We start from the raw sequence: 17,987 nt of genomic DNA, 5'->3' as shown, positions 1-17,987 counted from the left end.
GTATGATACCACCAGGTTGCCCAATCCTACTTGAGAATTGGAGATCTCTTTCCTAATGTAGCCACCATGTAGTGTCGGGGAGGTGGGCAGGGGGGAGAGACACTTGGAGGATCCATTCCAGAGACTTTTCCAGCTGAAATGGTGACCTACACAAAGAAACTACTTCAGCTCTAACAGATGTAAATCCAAGATTTTTCTGAATTCTGGTGACAAAAGTCTTAAGTATTTTCAGGATATTGTAGTAAGCAAAATTCTAGGATTTCTGGACTTGAGGTACAGATTCAGTTAGTGATACCGAAAACCTCAAACTTGGATATTTGACTGTTTTTAATCCCATCTTAGTTAACGTTTTAAAGAAAGTTATAAGGGAAGAATGCAAAACTGTTAAAACCCTTTTCCAAGTAACTGTTAATTACCTTGCAGGGGGAAAAGGAAGTGGTATCTTTGAGGATCCTAGCCCTGTCCAGTCTCGTCAACGCATGAATCCGCCTGGTGGGAAGACAAGTGATATCTTTGGGTCTCCAGTACCTGCCAGCCCTGTTCGAGCACACCCAAACAAACCCAAGGTATTTGTACTGCTGTGGCTGTGAAAATGGTTTAAAAAAAATTGCTAAGAGGGCTTGCTATAATCTGGTAGAGTTCATGTTCTGAACAAGGCCCCTATGTACTATGTGGCATGTTAATCCTACATTATGCCTCAGGAAACCCCAAATTAGTCAGCACTGCCTCCACAACCCTCTTCTAGTCAAGGATCCCTTGTTACTTTTGATAGTAAACTCACTTATGCTGCATCAGTTCTCAGTGTATTGCAGATTTTTGTACGTAAAAATATACAGTTGCACTGTGGAGGTATGAGGGGGAAGCTGAAAGCTTTTGCAGTTGGATACAGGAGAACTGGTGCTTCTGTCATCCAGATAAGGTGTAGGAGGCTGTCTTCTGACAACCAGGAGGCATTTCAGGCTTTTTGAATTGGAAGGGGATGGATCTCCTTGCTGCTTTTTCAATGCGGGTGCTGACTTCAAATTTGGGAGGTGCTGAATTCCTTACTATTCACCTTCACAAGGCTTGACATAAACTAGCTGCCTTCTGCATCCCATCTCAATATAAACAACAACATTGGAGTTGCAGTTAGCAAGAGATGTTAAGAGTAACAAGAAGGGTTTCTTCAGGTATGTTAGCAACAAGAAGAAAATCAAGGAAAGTGTGGGCCCCTTACTGAATGAGGGAGGCAACCTAGTGACCGAGGATGTGGAAAAAGCTAATGTACTCAATGATTTTTTTTTTTTTTTTTTTTTTTTTTTTTTTTTTTGCCTCTGTCTTCACGCACAAGGTCAGCTCCCAGATTGCTGCACTGGGCAGTACAGCATGGGGAGAAGGTGACCAACTCTCTGTGGAGAAAGAAGTGGTTCGGGACGATTTAGAAAAACTGGACGTGCACAAGTCCATGGGGCCGGATGCGCTGCATCCAAGGGTGCTAAAGGAGTTGGCGGGTGAGATTGCAGAGCCATTAGTCATTATTTTTGAAAACTCATGGCGATCGGGGGAGGTCCCAGATGACTGGAAAAAGGCTAATGTAGTGCCCATCTTTAAAAAAGGGAAGGAGGAGGATCCGGGGAACTACAGGCCAGTCAGCCTCACCTCTGTCCCTGGAAAAATCATGGAGCAGGTCCTCAAGGAATCAATTATGAAACATTTAGAGGAGAGGAACAGTCAGCATGGATTCACCAAGGGGAAGTCGTGCCTGACTAACCTAATTGCCTTCTATGATGAGATAACTGGCTCTGTGGATGAGGGGAAAGCAGTGGATGTGTTATTCCTTGACTTTAGCAAAGCTTTTGATTACGGTCTCCCACAGTATTCTTGCCGCCAAGTTAAAGAAGTATGGGCTGGATGAATGGACTGTAAGGTGGATAGAAAGCTGGCTAGATCGTCGGGCTCAACGGGTAGTGATCAATGGCTCCATGTCTAGTTGGCAGCCGGTTTCAAGCGGAGTGCCCCAAGGGTCGGTCCTGGGGCCGGTTTTGTTTAATATCTTTATTAATGATCTGGAGGATGGTGTGGACTGCACTCGCAGCAAGTTTGCAGATGACACTAAACTAGGAGGCGTGGTAGATACACTAGAGGGTAGGGATCGGATACAGAGGGACCTAGACAAATTAGAGGATTGGGCCGAAAAAAACCTGATGAGGTTCAACAAGGACAAGTGCAGAGTCCTGCACTTAGGACGGAAGAATCCCATGCACTGCTACAGACTAGGGACCGAATGGCTAGGTAGCAGTTCTGCAGAAAAGGACCTAGGGGTCACAGTGGATGAGGAGCTGGATATGAGTCAACAGTGTGCTCTTGTTGCCAAGAAGGCTAACAGCATTTTGGGCTGTATAAGTAGGGGCATTGCCAGCAGATCGAGGAACGTGATTGTTCCCCTTTATTCGACATTGGTGAGGCCTCATCTGGAATACTGTGTCCAGTTTTGGGCCCCACACTACAAGAAGGATGTGGAAAAATTGGGAAGAGTCCAGCGGAGGGCAACAAAAATATTAGGGGTCTGGAGCACATGACTTATGAGGAGAGGCTGAGGGAACTGGGATTGTTTAGTCTCCAGAAGAGAAGAATGAGGGGAGATTTGATAGCAGCCTTCAACTACCTGAAGGGGGGTTCCAAAGAGGATGGAGCTCGGCTGTTCTCAGTGGTGGCAGATGACAGAACAAGGAGCAATGGTCTCAAGTTGCAGTGGGGGAGGTCCAGGTTGGATATCAGGAAAAACTATTTCACTAGGAGGGTGGTGAAACACTGGAATGCGTTACCTAGGGAGGTGGTGGAGTCTCCTTCCTTGGAGATTTTTAAGGCCCGGCTTGACAAAGCCCTGGCTGGGATGATTTAGCTGGGAATTGGTCCTGCTTTGAGCAGGGGGTTGGACTAGATGACCTCTTGAGGTCCCTTCCAACTCTGATATTCTATGATCTATGATTCACTTGACTTTCTATTAAAATGATCAGCAATGAAATAGCTAATTTTAATGTCAGCCTTACCCTCCATTAAGCTTTAGTCCCAACACCCCCTTATTTCACACTATCTGCAGATTCAAACACATGTCAATATATTGGTTTATATTTTCATTTTTGAGGTTCTCAACAACAATGGTCAGACCTGTTTTTGTGTACAGAAGCTTAGATTCTGGTGCACAGTTGTGGCAGTCATAGGACTACTATGTGGCAATTTACTTGGCTGTATAATCACATTAGACACAAGGTCATAACTATGAGCAAACATTCTTCTGGGGGGAAACAAGAATGTAAATATTTGCCACTTATGTACCATGCTCTTGCATAGTCGATTGGCTCCTGCATCTTGGCTGGTTAACTCTTTTTCCTTAAGTTGAAACTGCACCACTGAGTGAGTCAGCCATCATACTGGCAAAGTTCTTGACAAGTGGAGAGTCTTGGAAACATACTATCTATTAAGCAGTAGTGTTAATGGAATCTGTGCTCCACTAAAATTTCTGCTGAAGAGAAACTGATGGTGGTAGCTTTATTGCTTCTAAAGTTCTAGTTGACCAATGTTACTAGAATCTAATTTAAGAACATAGAACTAAACTTGAGGCAGGAGTCAGAAGTAATATTCTTTGTCCCAACCTCTTATGCAGTCCTGTCAGTATTGACTCCAAGGGATTCTGGGATTTGGGTCATAGGAAGAAACTGAGAATTTTGAGGGCTGGGTATATGCCTGCTCAGGGGTCTGGTGTTACTTTAGAGGAGGTGTTTTGCTTTTCTTCCTACCCTCTGCATTGGATAGCTCTGGGGTAGCGCTGCTGTGAGAGTTGGCTCCACTCTCTAGAAACACAATTTCACCCAGCCCTGGAACTTAGCGCTGGATGTGGGGAGGGCTGCATGGACCATTGTAATTTGGGATGGAGCAGGGATGCCGTGGGAGCAGCAAGGGGAGGGGGATGAAATCATTCTGTTGGGTTTTAGGTAGAATTCTAGTCAGTTGCTCACCCTCAGAGCATGTAGCCCAGTATGTGTGTCCTCTTGCAACCTACTTTAAGCTCACACCTCAACGATTGAGAAATGCTTGAGTACTCGCTTGAGAGAATTTACACTGTTGGGTAATGTGATGCTGTCTTTAAAGAGGGGGTTAAAAGTAAAAAATCTTTTTAATGTCATTTTCATGCCAGCCCTTTCTGCTGGGGGTGAAACTATCATAGAAACAATGGAACCATAATGATTTGATGTACTAGGCACTTTAATGAATTGTATTGACTTGACTACAGCAGTCTTGGTGTGAGGAGATCCTTTGAAGCCATGCTTGCTCATCACAGCTGATTCCTAAATCTGAAAATGGGTCAGGGAGGGTGGGTGAAAACTGTCCTTAGGCTCATCTGACGCAGTAATTCAAACTACTCTGGATACTTCACTGAGCATGCGTTTATTGCTGAGACACCCACTGGAGCACTGAAGAGCTTGCTGTTCTGGGTCTGAACACTTCCTGCTATTTTTCGGTGCCAGTGGGTACTTGTAGAAAGAGTCTTGCAAAATAATAGTCTAGAATGGATATAGATCCAAGGGTAGAAAGTCTTAAGGATCTAATGGACTATTGTTGTATCTTGCTTCTGTGAGTTGTCTTGGTACAACATACAGGAGGTCAAGTAAGGTGTCTATGGAAAGGTTGTAATTTGCTAGTTATGATTATGCTGTCTGTGTATCATTTTTATATTTGAAATTATGAATATTGGCTATGTACTTGTATCTCAATGTTTGATTCTAAGTAACATCAGTGAAGCATTGGGTCAGCTTCTTGAGAATGGGCAATTACTCAGAATAGTCCTATCAGGAAACACTTAACTGACAATGGACTTTGGGAGACGCCAATCCACATCTGAGCTTTCCTGGGAACGTTCAAACTAACATGTAAACAATGGAGTCGGCCTGCAAAAAGCTGAATCATTCATGGACATGTGACTTGCCCAGATGGCTACAAACTCCATCTTGTTGCTGTGATTTTTGCACAGAAGAACAAAAGGGAGAGAATATAAAAGGCCCTGGAGGCCTCTCCATTTTGTCTTCAGCTGGCTCAAGAGATGGCCTCTCCACTCCAAAGAGATGCCTTAAAGAAACTGGAACAAAGGACAGTAACTACAGGTGTATGAGTGATTGCTGGACCCAAGCCATAAACTACAACATTGGCCTGAAAAGGATTGGGCTCAGACTAGGAAGGAGTCCAGTCTGTGAAAGAAGCTTATTGGAACATCTCAGAGTACTGTATTCAGTTTCTTAATGTATTAGGCTTAGAGTTGTGTGTTTAATTTGGCTTGGTAACAGACAGAACAAAGTAAGTTATTACTTGAAACCACTTAAATCCTACTTTTTATACTTAATAAAATCACTTTTGTTAATTACTTACTCTGTTAATTAATAAATACCTGGGGGAGCAAACAGCTGTGCATATCTCTCTATTAGTGTTATAGAGGGCGGAGAATGTGAGTTTACCCTCTATAAAGCTTTATACAGAGTAAAGCAGATTTATTTGGGGTTTGGATCCCATTGGGAGCTGCGTGCTGGAGACAGGAGCACTTCTTAAGCTGTTTTGAGTTAAGTCTGCAGCTTTGGGGGTGTGGTTCAGACCCTGGGTCTGTGTTGCAGAAGGCTTGCATGTCTGGCTCAACGAGGCAGAGTTCTAAAGGCCCAAACTGGCAGAGAAAACAGGCTCAGAGGTAGTCTCGGCACATCAGGTGACAGTCAAAAGAGGGTCTCTGTGACCAAACCTGTCACAGTGGCATAGTCGGCAGGATTTGTGCACAGCTGATTGCTGTGAGACACTGGTAGTGATTTTAAGTGAGTTTTAAGTGTGGTGGCCGGAGAACAGACTAAGTAGCTACAGGTTTGTTATCTTTTTGTTTATTTCGGGTGAGGGAAATAAGATCAAGAAAACAGGAAAATGACTACCAGTGAGGCAGCTACAAAATTAGAGCTGGCCAGACTGGAAGCGGAAGAAAAGCCAAAGGACCGTGAGTTTCAAATGTGGCAGGCAGAAATGAGGCTCAAAGAAGCAGCTGCAGCCAGGGAAACCATAGAGGCCCAGAAACAGGCTCAAATTGAGCTGCCCTGGAGTTAAAAAACCAGAGAAATACAGGCCCAAATTGAGACCCAGAAGCATGAACTGGCTGTAATGTAGTGGAAGAGACAGAACCCTTAAGCAGCTGGCTTCACTTCCCCAAAAATCCATAAATGGGAGCGGTTATGTCGGCAGTATGATGAATCCAGTGATCTTGCTGAATATTTCATCACCTTTAAGAGACTGTGCACCCTCCATGCGATTTCTGAAGATCAAAAAATGACCACTGTGGTTGCAAAATGGACTAGCTCTGGACGTATTCAATAAGATGCCTATTGATGATGCTTCAAACTATGGTAAATTTAAGGAACTGGTTTTGAAATAGTTTCAGATTACACTTGAAACCTACAGGGTTAAATTCCGGAGTCTTAAGAGGAGATCTGGATTAAGTAATGTGGCTTGTGTAAATAAAATGAGAGATTTGTTGAACAAGTAGGTTGGGGGGAGGGGGGGGAGGGGAAGGCATTAAATGTTTTGAAGAAATGTGTGATTTAATTACTCAAGGAACAGTTCCTGAATATGTGCGGTGATGATGTAGAACAGTATTTGTGGGACAGAAAGGTGAATGCAGTGGGGGAATTAGCTGAGTTTGAAGACTCTTACGAGCAGTCACAAGCTGCAATTAAATAGAAACCACTGGCAGAGGGCTACAGGATTGGTGGAAAGCAGAATCACCATTTTACCCCTGGGGAAAAAGGAGGCTGGGTGTTCACCTCCCCATTCCCCTGTTACTTGTCCCAAATCTCCTGTACAAGTAGAGGAGCCCAAAAGGTGCTATCGTGGTAAGTCCACTGAGCATCTGAGGAATAAACGTCTGAAGCTGCTGCCTCTCAGAGCACAGGGGTATCCCAGGCTGCTGCCTCTTTCCACACAGGATTTGTAAAGGTTGCTTCTACACAAACAAGCAGTGAGCATATGCATGCTGTTAAACTTAATGGCAAAGTGCTCCAAGGATGGAGAGTGCAGAAATTTCTGTGGTCCGAAGGTACCTGATCCAGGATTTGTTACCAGGGAAAATGGCAGAATTAGAATTGGTGGGAGGTTACAAAGTCCTTGCAACTTTAGCTAAAGTACACATGGAAACTGGTGATTTGCAGGCTGAACTGACTGTTGCAGCAGAGGCACAATTTTGTACCGTTTCTACTGGGAGATGAATTCTTTGTGGCAGAATCTGTCCCAGGGTTTGTTAGCAGCAAGAAGGAATTTTGTGCTGAAAGCCACAGAGGGGAGGCTAAAGTCACAAATGCTGCTGGGGGAATAGGAGAGTGTCTCTTTAATTCCTCTGTAGCAGTGGAGAATGTAGCTCTGGGATGGTCATAACCAGTTCCTGTCGCCCCAGTGCTCAAGGCTGGTCCCTGTGGGAAGGGCTGGATAAAGCCAGCTTCAGTCCTGTAATCATCTCCTTAGGGGAGAGGGATGTTCCACCTTGTAAAAGGGAGGTGTTCCCAGCTGCTGACTGCCGGAAGTTGCAGGTCAGCAGGGGACAGGGCCTGCCCTTCGGTGCAGACACATGTATCCCAGAGATGGAGGTTTGGGTCCTGACAACTGCTGTGGTGGGAAGAGACCCCAAGGACTCTGTAGCTGGAAGCAAGCCCAACCTGAGTGAAAGCGGGGGATTTTGCTGGCCAGTGAAGGGTCTGTCATAGCTGGTAGCTGTGAGCCCACAGCTGGATCAGGGTCACCTTCCCTTCTGGGGGACACAGAAGTGTCAGCCTGAGAGGGGAGCCCAGAGAGGGAAGTCCAGACAGAAGGTGAGGGGGGGACAGGAGGGTCTGCCCACATTTTGTTGGAAGGTTTTTCACCAGGAGGAGGGTGAAGGATCTGCATCTAAAATGCCAGACCCCTCACCTATGGATCAGGTTTTGAGAGAAGACTGGGTGTTAGATCTCCTGGAGGGGAGAGTCCACCCAGCTGACCTGTTGGGAACAAAGAGGGGATCTTACCAATCCAAAGCACTCCATTAGAGAACGTTGTTCCTGCTACCCTTGTAAAAGATAACATTGTCTCTTCAAGGCTGGGGGAAGAAAAACTTTGCATTTTGGAAGCTTCACAAGGGGGTGGGGTACAACCCAAAGAAATTCCCAAGGGAGGGACAGAGGGCAGGCATGGTCGCAGAGCACCCATTTCCTTGCCAAATCCTCAAACCCATGCCTGAATTGGGAACCTTCTCCAAAGAGACGGGAGACTCTGTCTAAACCCCTACCATGGTACACACAGGAATTGGGAAATGCAATAGACACTGAACAAGCTAAATTGTGTGAACAGAGCCTGTCTGTCATAGATTTGCCGTTAATCTTGCATCTTTTGCTACTTCATCTAGGGGTCAAGACAAAGGAGTTAATACTAATGGTAAACCCTTTAAAGATGTGTGACATACCTGATTTATGGGGAAAACTTTTGTACATGCTAGGGATGGCGACTAGACAGTCCCATAAGCATGTTGCTTTTCAGTTTATACCTGTAAACAGGCTGGAAGCTTGGCACAGCAGCAAAAGCATAACAGGTCTACACTGCTGTGTGGAAGGGGAAACTGAGGCACACCGCCTCATGGCATTGGTGGCTAAATGCCAAGACACCTACCCTTTAACAGATATTGTGATCTGCATTCTGTTAACAATACTACACCCCAACACGTTTTCAGGCACCTGGGGACCAGGAACCCCAAACCTTGCTAGAACACCTGTAAATAACAGCATAGAGTTTAAAGGTACTGGGAGAATGTGTGACAAGAGACAAACAGGGATTTTACAAGTACTGCCTATGCCATGGACAGTGTCCAAGTCTCTGGCAGTAAGTTCAGGAGGAGGGTGTGACATTATTGACATGAACTGTGACTGTTATCATTGTTGCAACCAAGGTCCTAGAGTTGCACCAAATCCTGTACAAAGGAGGTCAAGTAAGGTGTCTATGAAAAGGTTGTAATTTGCTGGTTATGGTTATTCTGACTGTATCATTTTTATATTTGAAGTTATGAATATTGGCTATGTACTTGTATCTCAATGTTTGATTCTAAGTAGCATCAGTGAAGCATTTGGTCAGCTTCTTGAGAATGGGCAATTACTCAGAATAGTACCATCAGGAAACACTTAACTGACAATGGACTTTGGGAGATGCCAATCCACATCTGAGCTTTCCTGGGAACATTCAAACTAACATGTAAACAATGGCGTCGGCCTGCAAAAAGCTGAATCATTCATGGACATGTGACTTGGCCAGGTGGCTACAAACTCCATCTTGGTTCTTCTGTGCAAAATCACAGCAACAAGGGGTTTCCACCCACGAGAGAGAATATAAAAGGCCCTGGAGGCCTCTCCATTTTGTCATCAGCTGGCTCAAGAGATGGCCTCTCCACTCCAAACTGATGCCTGAAAGAAACTGGAACAAAGGACAGTAACTGCGGGGGTGTGAGTGATTGCTGGACCCAAGCCATAAACTACAATGTTGGCCTGAAAAGGATTGGGCCCAGACTAGGAAGGAGTCCAGTCTGTGAAAGAAGCTTATTGGAACATCTCCAAGGGTGAGATTTACCTGTATTCAGTTTCTTAATGTATTAGGCTTAGACTTGTGTGTTTGATTTGGCTTGGTAACCAACAGAACAAAGTAAGTTATTACTTGAAACCACTTAAATCCTACTTTTTATACTTAATAAAATCACTTTTTTGTTAATTACTGTGTTAATACCTGGGGGAGCAAACAGCTGTGCATATCTCTCTATCAGGGTTATAGAGGGCGGAGAATTTGAGTTTACCCATTATAAAGCTTTATACAGAGTAAAACGGATTTATTTGGGGTTTGGATCCCATTGGGAGCTGGGTGTCTGGGTGCTGGAGACAGGAGCACTTCTTAAGCTGTTTTGAGTTAAGTCTGCAGCTTTGGGGGTGTGATTCAGACCCTGCGTCTGTGTTGCAGCAGGCTTTCATGACTGGCTCAACGAGGCAGGGTTCTGAAGGCCCAAACTGGCAGAGAAAACTGGCTCAGAGGTAGTCTCAGCACATCCGGTGACAGTCCCAAGGGGATATCTGTGACCAAACCCGTCACAGGGTTCACTGTCTCCTTAAAGAACTTGATGCTACAGTTGCTTTCATAATGCCATTGCAGGAGGCTTCATGGAGAGCAAGCTGCAGCATTTGGCTCTTAATGCAGAAATTACATGGTCTTGGTGTAAAGGATCCTTTAGGTCTAAGATTTAAGAAAAGCTTGCAGTGGAGTAGTAGTTGACCTATAGCCTATGAAGCCCTAAAACAGTTCTGATTTTTATTGCAGGATCACATTGTCTTACAAGAGGCAGGAGATGCTTCAAAGGAACTGAAAGGTAAGGCAAGAGAAACCTCTTTCTCTGAGATGCTGTGAAGAGTATTTTGGCCTGTGTATGCAAAGAGGAAGAATAAACCAGACTAATCCTGGTTTTCAGGACAACACAGTCAAGCAAGGTCATGGCTATAGAACTTCAAACTGGGCAGGCAGACTTTCAGTATCAGTTACATGATGGGAAGTGATCCTGAAATAACCATCCAACTTCTTCTATTAAGCTGGGTCACTTTAGGTAGGGTATTGAAAGTGGGCCCTATGCTAGGCTGATATCTAGTGTGTTCCTTGATACCTGCCCTCCTAGATGGTCTGTCTGTTTTTATAGGAGACTATTTTTGTACTTAAGCCCAAGCCCTTAGAATGTGGTGGGCCAACTTGGCCCATCTCATTCTGAAGCAGCAAGGACACAAGTTAACTGAACAAATTGAGATGTAACTCCCATTTCTGCAGCTCTCTCAAGCAGTTGAGCTATTCGTGTAATGTATCTGAATCTTGAGCAGAATGATCTCCTTATTTAAGTGGGGGAATGTGCAATTATTTACCACGATATTTTATATATCATAAACTGTTCCTCCTTCTCCCGCATTCATAGCTTGTAATTCTGGCCTTCCTTAACTGTAGCTATGGAGTAACTGATTTTCCCAGAATACTTTATTGCTCCATTACTCTCTGCTAGGTGAGAACATAATGTATGCTGTACTTGTGAGCTCGAAGCTCCTACCTGGCAGGGCATAGAATTTATGGGTTGGCACACTATCAGTAATAAGTGTGTGATGTCAACATTTTACAGTATATAATAATCTTACACAGCACTCTACAGAATAAGTAATGACCTAAGATGTCTAAAGGGGGGAATAAATAATTGGTGAGAACAAGATAGGAGAGTCTTGGAAGAAGTAGGCCTTGAGCAGGAAAAGTGCAGGGGTAGAGAGAGAGTGTTCAGAGCCGGGACAGCATAAGTGAAGAGGGGAGATAAAGGGAGTGGAAGGATGTGGGGGTTGGAAGGAGGGAAGAATGTACAGACTATTGAAGATGTGTATAAAAGGTAATGTTATTGCACTGCAGTGTAACCATTCTAACCTCCCTTGTCATCACACAGCTACAGAAAACAACAAACCACAGATGGAAGACCGAGGCGAGAAGAGAGATCTTGGGAAAGATGAGCCAGGCCCCAAGATAGATGATCATGAACCCAGATTGGGACCAAGGCCACGGTCCCACAACAAAGTCCTCAATCCCCCTGGTGGAAAATCCAGCATTGCATTCTATTAGGAACATTCACTTTCACTAATGGAGTCAGCACAGAAACTTTATCTATGGGTCCTGAGGTTTGTTTTCAGACACTTGTATGGGGACAGATGCTTTAGGCAGGAGGACGGGGACTTTAGTGACTCATCTAATCCAAATGCAGGACATCTTGATGTTCAAGACTTCTGTAAAACATGTTAGTTATGGTACTTATGGAAATAACTGAAGACTCTTATGTGCTAGACAGTGCAGGATTCGGCGGGACAGTAGCTTAGATAGGTGCAAGAGGAGTGACCCTTTGTGGTGGGCAATTTAAAAAAAATACTCTTAAGCTTTCAGCCAGTTAGTAGCTCAGACTCTTGGACCGAAGCATTTAGGTACAGTCAGTATGGTGAAATTCCATCCCAGTGGATGGGGACCTTGGATGCCAGGCCTGGCATCCGTCCAATTGAGCCTAACAGGAACTAATGCTCTCCTAGGCAGTGTATCCTAACCTTAAGAAGCTAAAAATTGATCTGCAACCATTTTAATATAAACATGCTCCATTCTAAGTGGTGGTGCTGGGTTCTGAAGAGTTCTGCTTAGTCCTTGGCCATAAGAAAAGGTTTCCTCCCCAGGTTTATTATGTTAAAACTCTCATTCTTCTGTGGCAGTCTCGCAAGCCATCAAGTTGTGTAAACTTTTGGAGCACTTCAGTAATAGTCTGTGCTGATATTCACTAGACAAAGAGAAAAATTATAGTTTAGTGTACTGTCTCATCTAGGCACTCCTGGAAATATCTTATTTCACTGATGTCATGCCAAGGGTGCCTCCAGCTTTCCTGGTAGGGAGGGCAGTGATTTGGGTACACACAGTTGCATCTATTGAAAGAACTCTGACAAACTACAGTAGTGTATAATTAGATTCTGGAAGCTGTCCCAGGAGATCTCTAGTGAGCCAGCTTTAATGTCTCATCACCAACCTCTAAAAGCCCTCATGTACCGATGCGTTAGCTTCTGCAGGGTTCCCCCGGCTCTGTCTTGGAGAAATAATGGACTGTTCTGCTTGTATCCTCCAGTAGCTTTGTTTTTTGTTTCTATGCTGATTCTATTAGTGAAACCTCTGTTTTGTTAGCCATGGGTTGCCTTTGACTGCCTTAGTTATTCCTTGGTAGTGTGGACAATCCAAGTTGCTCATCCACAAATACTCTTGTAGCTATTTCAAGACTGTTAATTCCTGTTCATCTGCTTGGGACAGTCTAGGGATCACTGCAATACTCTTCTGGCACAGTGGCTGTTCTGAATTATGTTTGCAAGAATGTGCATTGTTTTCTCTAATTAGGTTTGGGGGTGGGGGGTTGAAGGAGGGCTCTCAAATTTCAGTTGTTAATTCTAACTGGACTTTCCTCATGCATATCAAATACTGATACTTTGGATAACACTAGGTGCTTAGACTGTTGGCCACCTGTAATGATTTTTTTTTTTTTTTTTTTTAAACTATCTAACTCATTACATACAGGAGTTCAGGTACACCAAAGACCAAGTGGCCTTATCTACACAATGGCTCCACATACCAGTAGCTCTTCTAGCCTAGGTTCACTGAAAACTATTTCTGTGACAAACTATTCAGAAGAGCTGTCTCTTAGCTAGGTGGTACAACAGCTTAGAGGTCATAATGATTGTTAAAGTGCCCAGCAAAGATGAATGACTGACTGTACCACAGAGACTCGCAGCTGCCTTTTAAGTTATGGAAGTGAAAATCCCTTTTTATAGGGTGGAAGTGGCAGGAATCTTAATGCCTCCTGTGCCTCTTCCACAGGAGGCCTGGCGCTCCTGCTGCTGGCTGCCTCTAACTTTATGACTATGATGATCAGGATTGAGGGAGTGATATCCCAATCTGTTTTAGATTCATATTCCCCCATTATAGCAGTTTCCTAGTTGCTATTCCTATTTTGTAAGGGATCTCCTGTCCCCTTCTGCCTTGTTAGTGTTTTACTTTACTTTCCAGTATGAGCTAGGCTTTTCCAGGGGTTAGCAGGTAGGAAAGGCCAACCAGTCTGCCCTTCTGCCTTCAGCTTTTGTATTGAAGGGTTTATCTGTGGGCAAGTCAGTGAGCTTAGATTCAAAGCTTGATATCTTATAGACTAACAGGAGCTGAAATACTGTTTTAAACAGCAGTTTCCAGCTAAGTCTTAAACTACTATGGACTTCTGTCTGCATGTGTTATCTAGCATTTCCCTCATTGGCATACACTCTGCTCAGTGTCTCAAGTCTAAGTTTGATAAGGACGCTGTTTTTTTTTTTTTTTTTTTTCTTTCTTTTCTTCTCCACACAGGGGCAAAAGGGGAATGGAACTTGTATTAATGGTTAAATCATGGACTTCTCAATAAACCACCATATTTTGTTACTTCACTGTGTGTAGCTGGGTACTCCTGTAAATAAGTCACTGTTCTAGTCTATAGCAAACACTTTAGCCTGTGATCAAATTCCATATAACATTTCTTGTGTAATATAATGAGCCTTCTCAAACACCTACTTCCTACCACAGTTAATTTTAAAGGTACTCCATCCTCTGACATGTTGCGGAAGCACTGTAGCCTAGAGCATGCCTGGAATCAGAATCTACACTAGCTTCCCCTGTGATGGATACAAAAATGAAAGTTCAGCAGCTTCCAACAGGCTGTGTTTAGATGCATTTTCTGCTGTTTAAGCCCCTTTCCATAAACTTTGAAACTGTCTGGATTTGCCTTTAATTGCTTTGCTATTGAGCATCTACACATGTCCCTAGAAATTGATCCATATTTGTGAAAATTCATAGCTGTAAGCCTTTTCCCTATTGAAACAAATGTAAGTGCATAAAACTGTCCTTATATATCTAGCTGCTTTTGTTCTGTAGACTAGATACTCAGACCTGGTCTACACTACGAGTTTAGGTTGAATTTAGCAGCGTTAATTCGAATTAAGCCTGGACACGTTCACACGACGAAGCCCTTTAAACCGGTTTCTTTACTCTCCCTCTGAGGGGATTAGTGCTAAAATCGGCCTTTGCGGGTCGGATTTGGGGTAGTGTGGACAGAATTCGACGTTATTGGCCTCCGGGAGCTATCCCACAGTGCTTCATTGTGATGCACTGACCAGGTAGACAGGAAAAGCCCCGCAAACTTTTGAATTTCATTTCCTGTTTGCCCAGCGAGGAGAGCACAGGTGACCATGATGGAGTCCCAGGATGGCAAAAGAGCTCCAGCATGGACCGAACGGGAGGTAAGGGATCTGCTCGCCATATGGGGAGACGAATCAGTGCTAGCTGAACTCCGTAGCAGTAAACGAAATGGCAAAATATTAGAAAAGGTTTCAAAGGCCATGAAGGACAGAGGCCATAACAGGGACGCACAGCAGTGCCGCGTGAAAATTAAGGAGCTATGGCAAGCTTACCACAAAGCCAGAGAGGCAAACAGAAGGTCCGGGGCGGAGCCGCAAACATGCCACTTCTACGCGGAGCTGCATGCGATCCTAGGGGGTGCAGCCACTATTACCCCAACCGTGTGCTATGACTCAGTCAATGGAGAAACACGCAACAGGGAAGCGGGTTTGGGGTACGACGAAGATGAGGATGAAGATAGCTCACAGCAGCAAGGAAGCGGAGAAACCGGTTTCTCCAACAGCCAGGATATGTTTATCACCGTGGACCTGAAGCCAGTAACCCCCCAAACGCACCCAAGGCGTGCTCCCAGATCCTGAGGGCACACAGGAGACCTCTGGTGAGTGAACCTTTGTAAATATTACACAGGGTTTAAAAGCAAGCATGTTTAATGATTGATTTGCCCTGGCAATCGCGGTCAGTACAGCTACTGGAAAAGTCTGTTAACGTGTATGGGGATGGAGCGGAAATCCTCCAGGGACATCTCCAGAAAGCTCTCCTTCATGTACTCGCAAAGCCTTTGCAAAAGGTTTCTGGGGAGGGCTGCCTTATCCCGTCCGCCATGGTAGGACACTTTATCACGCCAGGCCAGTAGCACATAGTCTGGAATCATTGCATAACAAAGCATGGCAGCGTATGGTCCCGGTGTTTTGCTGGCAGGCAGACAACATCCATTCCTTCACTCTTTGTTATCCTCAGGAGAGTGATATCATTCACGGTTACCTGGTTGAAATAGGGTGATTTTATTAAGGGGACATTCAGAGGTGCCCGCTCCTGCTCAGCTGAACAGAAATGTTCCCCGCTGTTAGCCACGTGGTATGGGGAGGGGTGAAGTGATCATCCCCGAGAATTGGGTGTGCGGGGGAGGGAGGAGATTGTTGGGTTTGTGCTGCATGTTAACTTGGAACCTGCAGCCCCTCCTTTTACATTGCAAACCCATTTTAAATGGCCAACCCCAGGGGTGCTTGGTATGGGAAATGAGGGCTCTACTGTTTGAAACCATTCCCACATGTTAAGAAGGTTAAAAAAGCCAAAAGACTGTGGCTTACCATGGTTGCCTGCTAGCTGAAAGCTGTTGCCTGGCACTGCGTGAGTGATCTCTCACAGCAAACCAGCAGGCCCTCAATATAAGAGGAAAAATGCGACCTTGTAACGAAAGCACATGTGCTGTGTAATGTGAACAGCAAAATTTAACGTGAAAGAGTGTACCCATTGTTCTCTAAAAATTTTTTTTTTTTTTTTTTTTTTTTAAACCACCTCTCCCTTCTCTTCCACCAGCTTCAAATGTTTCTCCTTCACAGAGGCTAGCGAAGATTAGAAGGAGAAAACGGCGGACTTGGGCTGATATGTTCTCGGAGCTCCAGATGTCCTCCCACGCTGACAGAGTACAGCAGAATGCGTGGAGGCAGTCAATGTCAGCCTACAGAAAAGCACAATATGAACGAGAGGAGAGGTGGCGGGCTGAATCGCAGGATGAACAGAGCAAGTGGCAGGCTGAAGATGATAGGTGGCGTCAGCTTGCAGACAGAAGGCAAGAGTCGATGCTCCGGCTGCTGGAGCATCAAACTGATATGCTCCAGCATATGGTTGAGCTGCAGGAAAGGCAGCAGGAGCAGAGACTGCCGCTATAGCCCCTGTGTAACCAACAGCCCTCCTCCCCAAGTTCCATAGCCTCCTCACCCACACGCCCAAGAACAGGGCGGGGGGGCCTTAGGCTACCCAGTCACTCCACCCCAGCTGATTACCTAAGCATCAGAAGGCTGGCCTTCAATAAGAGTTAGTTTTAAACTGCAGTGTCTCCTTTTCCTTCCTTCCTCCTGCACCCCTCCTGGGCTACCTTGGCAATTATCCCCCTAATTGTGTGATTGTTACTTCACATTCATGCATTCTTTATTAATTCAATAACTTTATTGCCTCTGCAAGCGGTGCTCAAAGAGAGGGAGGGGAGAGTGGGGTGGTTGGTTTTACAGGGAAGTTGGGGGGGGGGGGGTGGAGCGTTCATCAAGGAGAAACAAACAGAAGTTTCACACCGTAGCCTGGCCAATCACAAAACTCATTTTCAAAGCTTCTCTGATGCGCACCGTGCCCTGTTGTGCTCTTCTAACAGCCCTGGGAGCTGGCTGTACGTAATCAGCAGCCAGGCGATTTGCCTCAACCTCCCACCCCGCCATAACTGTCTTCCCCCTTACTCTCACCGATATTGTGGAGCGCACAGCAAGCAGCAATAACAATGGGAATATTCTTTTTGCTGAGGTCTAAGCGAGTCAGTAAGCTGCGCCATGTTCCACCACTATTCAGCACTTGCTGAGCCTGTAGTTGAACAGGTCCTGACTACTGTCCAGGCTGCCTGTGTACAGCTTCATAAGCCATGGCATTAAGGGGTAGGCTGGGTCCCCAAGGATCACGATAAGCATTTCAACATCCCCAACATTTATTTTCTGGTGTGGGAAGAAAGTCCCTTCCTCCAGCTTTCGAAACAGAGCAGAGTGCCTGAAGACACGAGCATCATGTACCTTTTCTGGCCATCCCACATTGAGGTTGGTGAAACATCCCTTGTGATCCACCAGGGCTTACAGCAGCATTGAAAAGTACCCCTGGCAGTTTATGTACTCGGTGGCTTGGGGCTCCGGTGACAAGATAGGGATATGGGTTCTGTCTATTGCCCCACCACAGTTTGGGAATCCCATTTCAGCAAAGCCATCCACTATGGCCTGCACGTTTCCCAGAGTCACTACCCTTGATATCACCAGGTCTTTGATTGCCCTGGCAACTTGGATCACAGCAGCCCCCACAGTAGATTTGCCCACTCCAAATTGATTCTCGACTGACTGCTAGCTGTCTGGTGTTGCAAGCTTCCACAGGGCTATCGCCACTCGCTTCTCAACTGTGAGGGCTGCTCTCATCCTGGTATTCTGGCGCTTCAG

The 17,987-nt window shown here is 45.2% G+C and overlaps 1 protein-coding gene across 1 annotated transcript in view; it reads left to right on the top strand.

Annotated features, from left to right (window-relative positions):
• Positions 1-14,057, top strand: part of JPT2 (Jupiter microtubule associated homolog 2) — a 30,380-nt gene extending 16,323 nt beyond the window's left edge. The window contains exons 3-5 of the mRNA XM_054041774.1: positions 424-566; positions 10,375-10,423; positions 11,519-14,057. Coding sequence (XP_053897749.1) covers positions 424-566; positions 10,375-10,423; positions 11,519-11,691 — 365 coding nt within the window. The 3' untranslated portion in view covers positions 11,692-14,057. The remainder of the gene's footprint in view (positions 1-423; positions 567-10,374; positions 10,424-11,518) is intronic.
• Positions 14,058-17,987: the final 3,930 nt, after the last annotated feature.

The sequence above is a fragment of the Malaclemys terrapin genome, chromosome 10 (assembly GCF_027887155.1).
Source record: "Malaclemys terrapin pileata isolate rMalTer1 chromosome 10, rMalTer1.hap1, whole genome shotgun sequence".
Classification (NCBI taxonomy): domain Eukaryota; kingdom Metazoa; phylum Chordata; order Testudines; family Emydidae; genus Malaclemys; species Malaclemys terrapin.
This window is presented reverse-complemented; position numbering and strand designations above follow the sequence as displayed.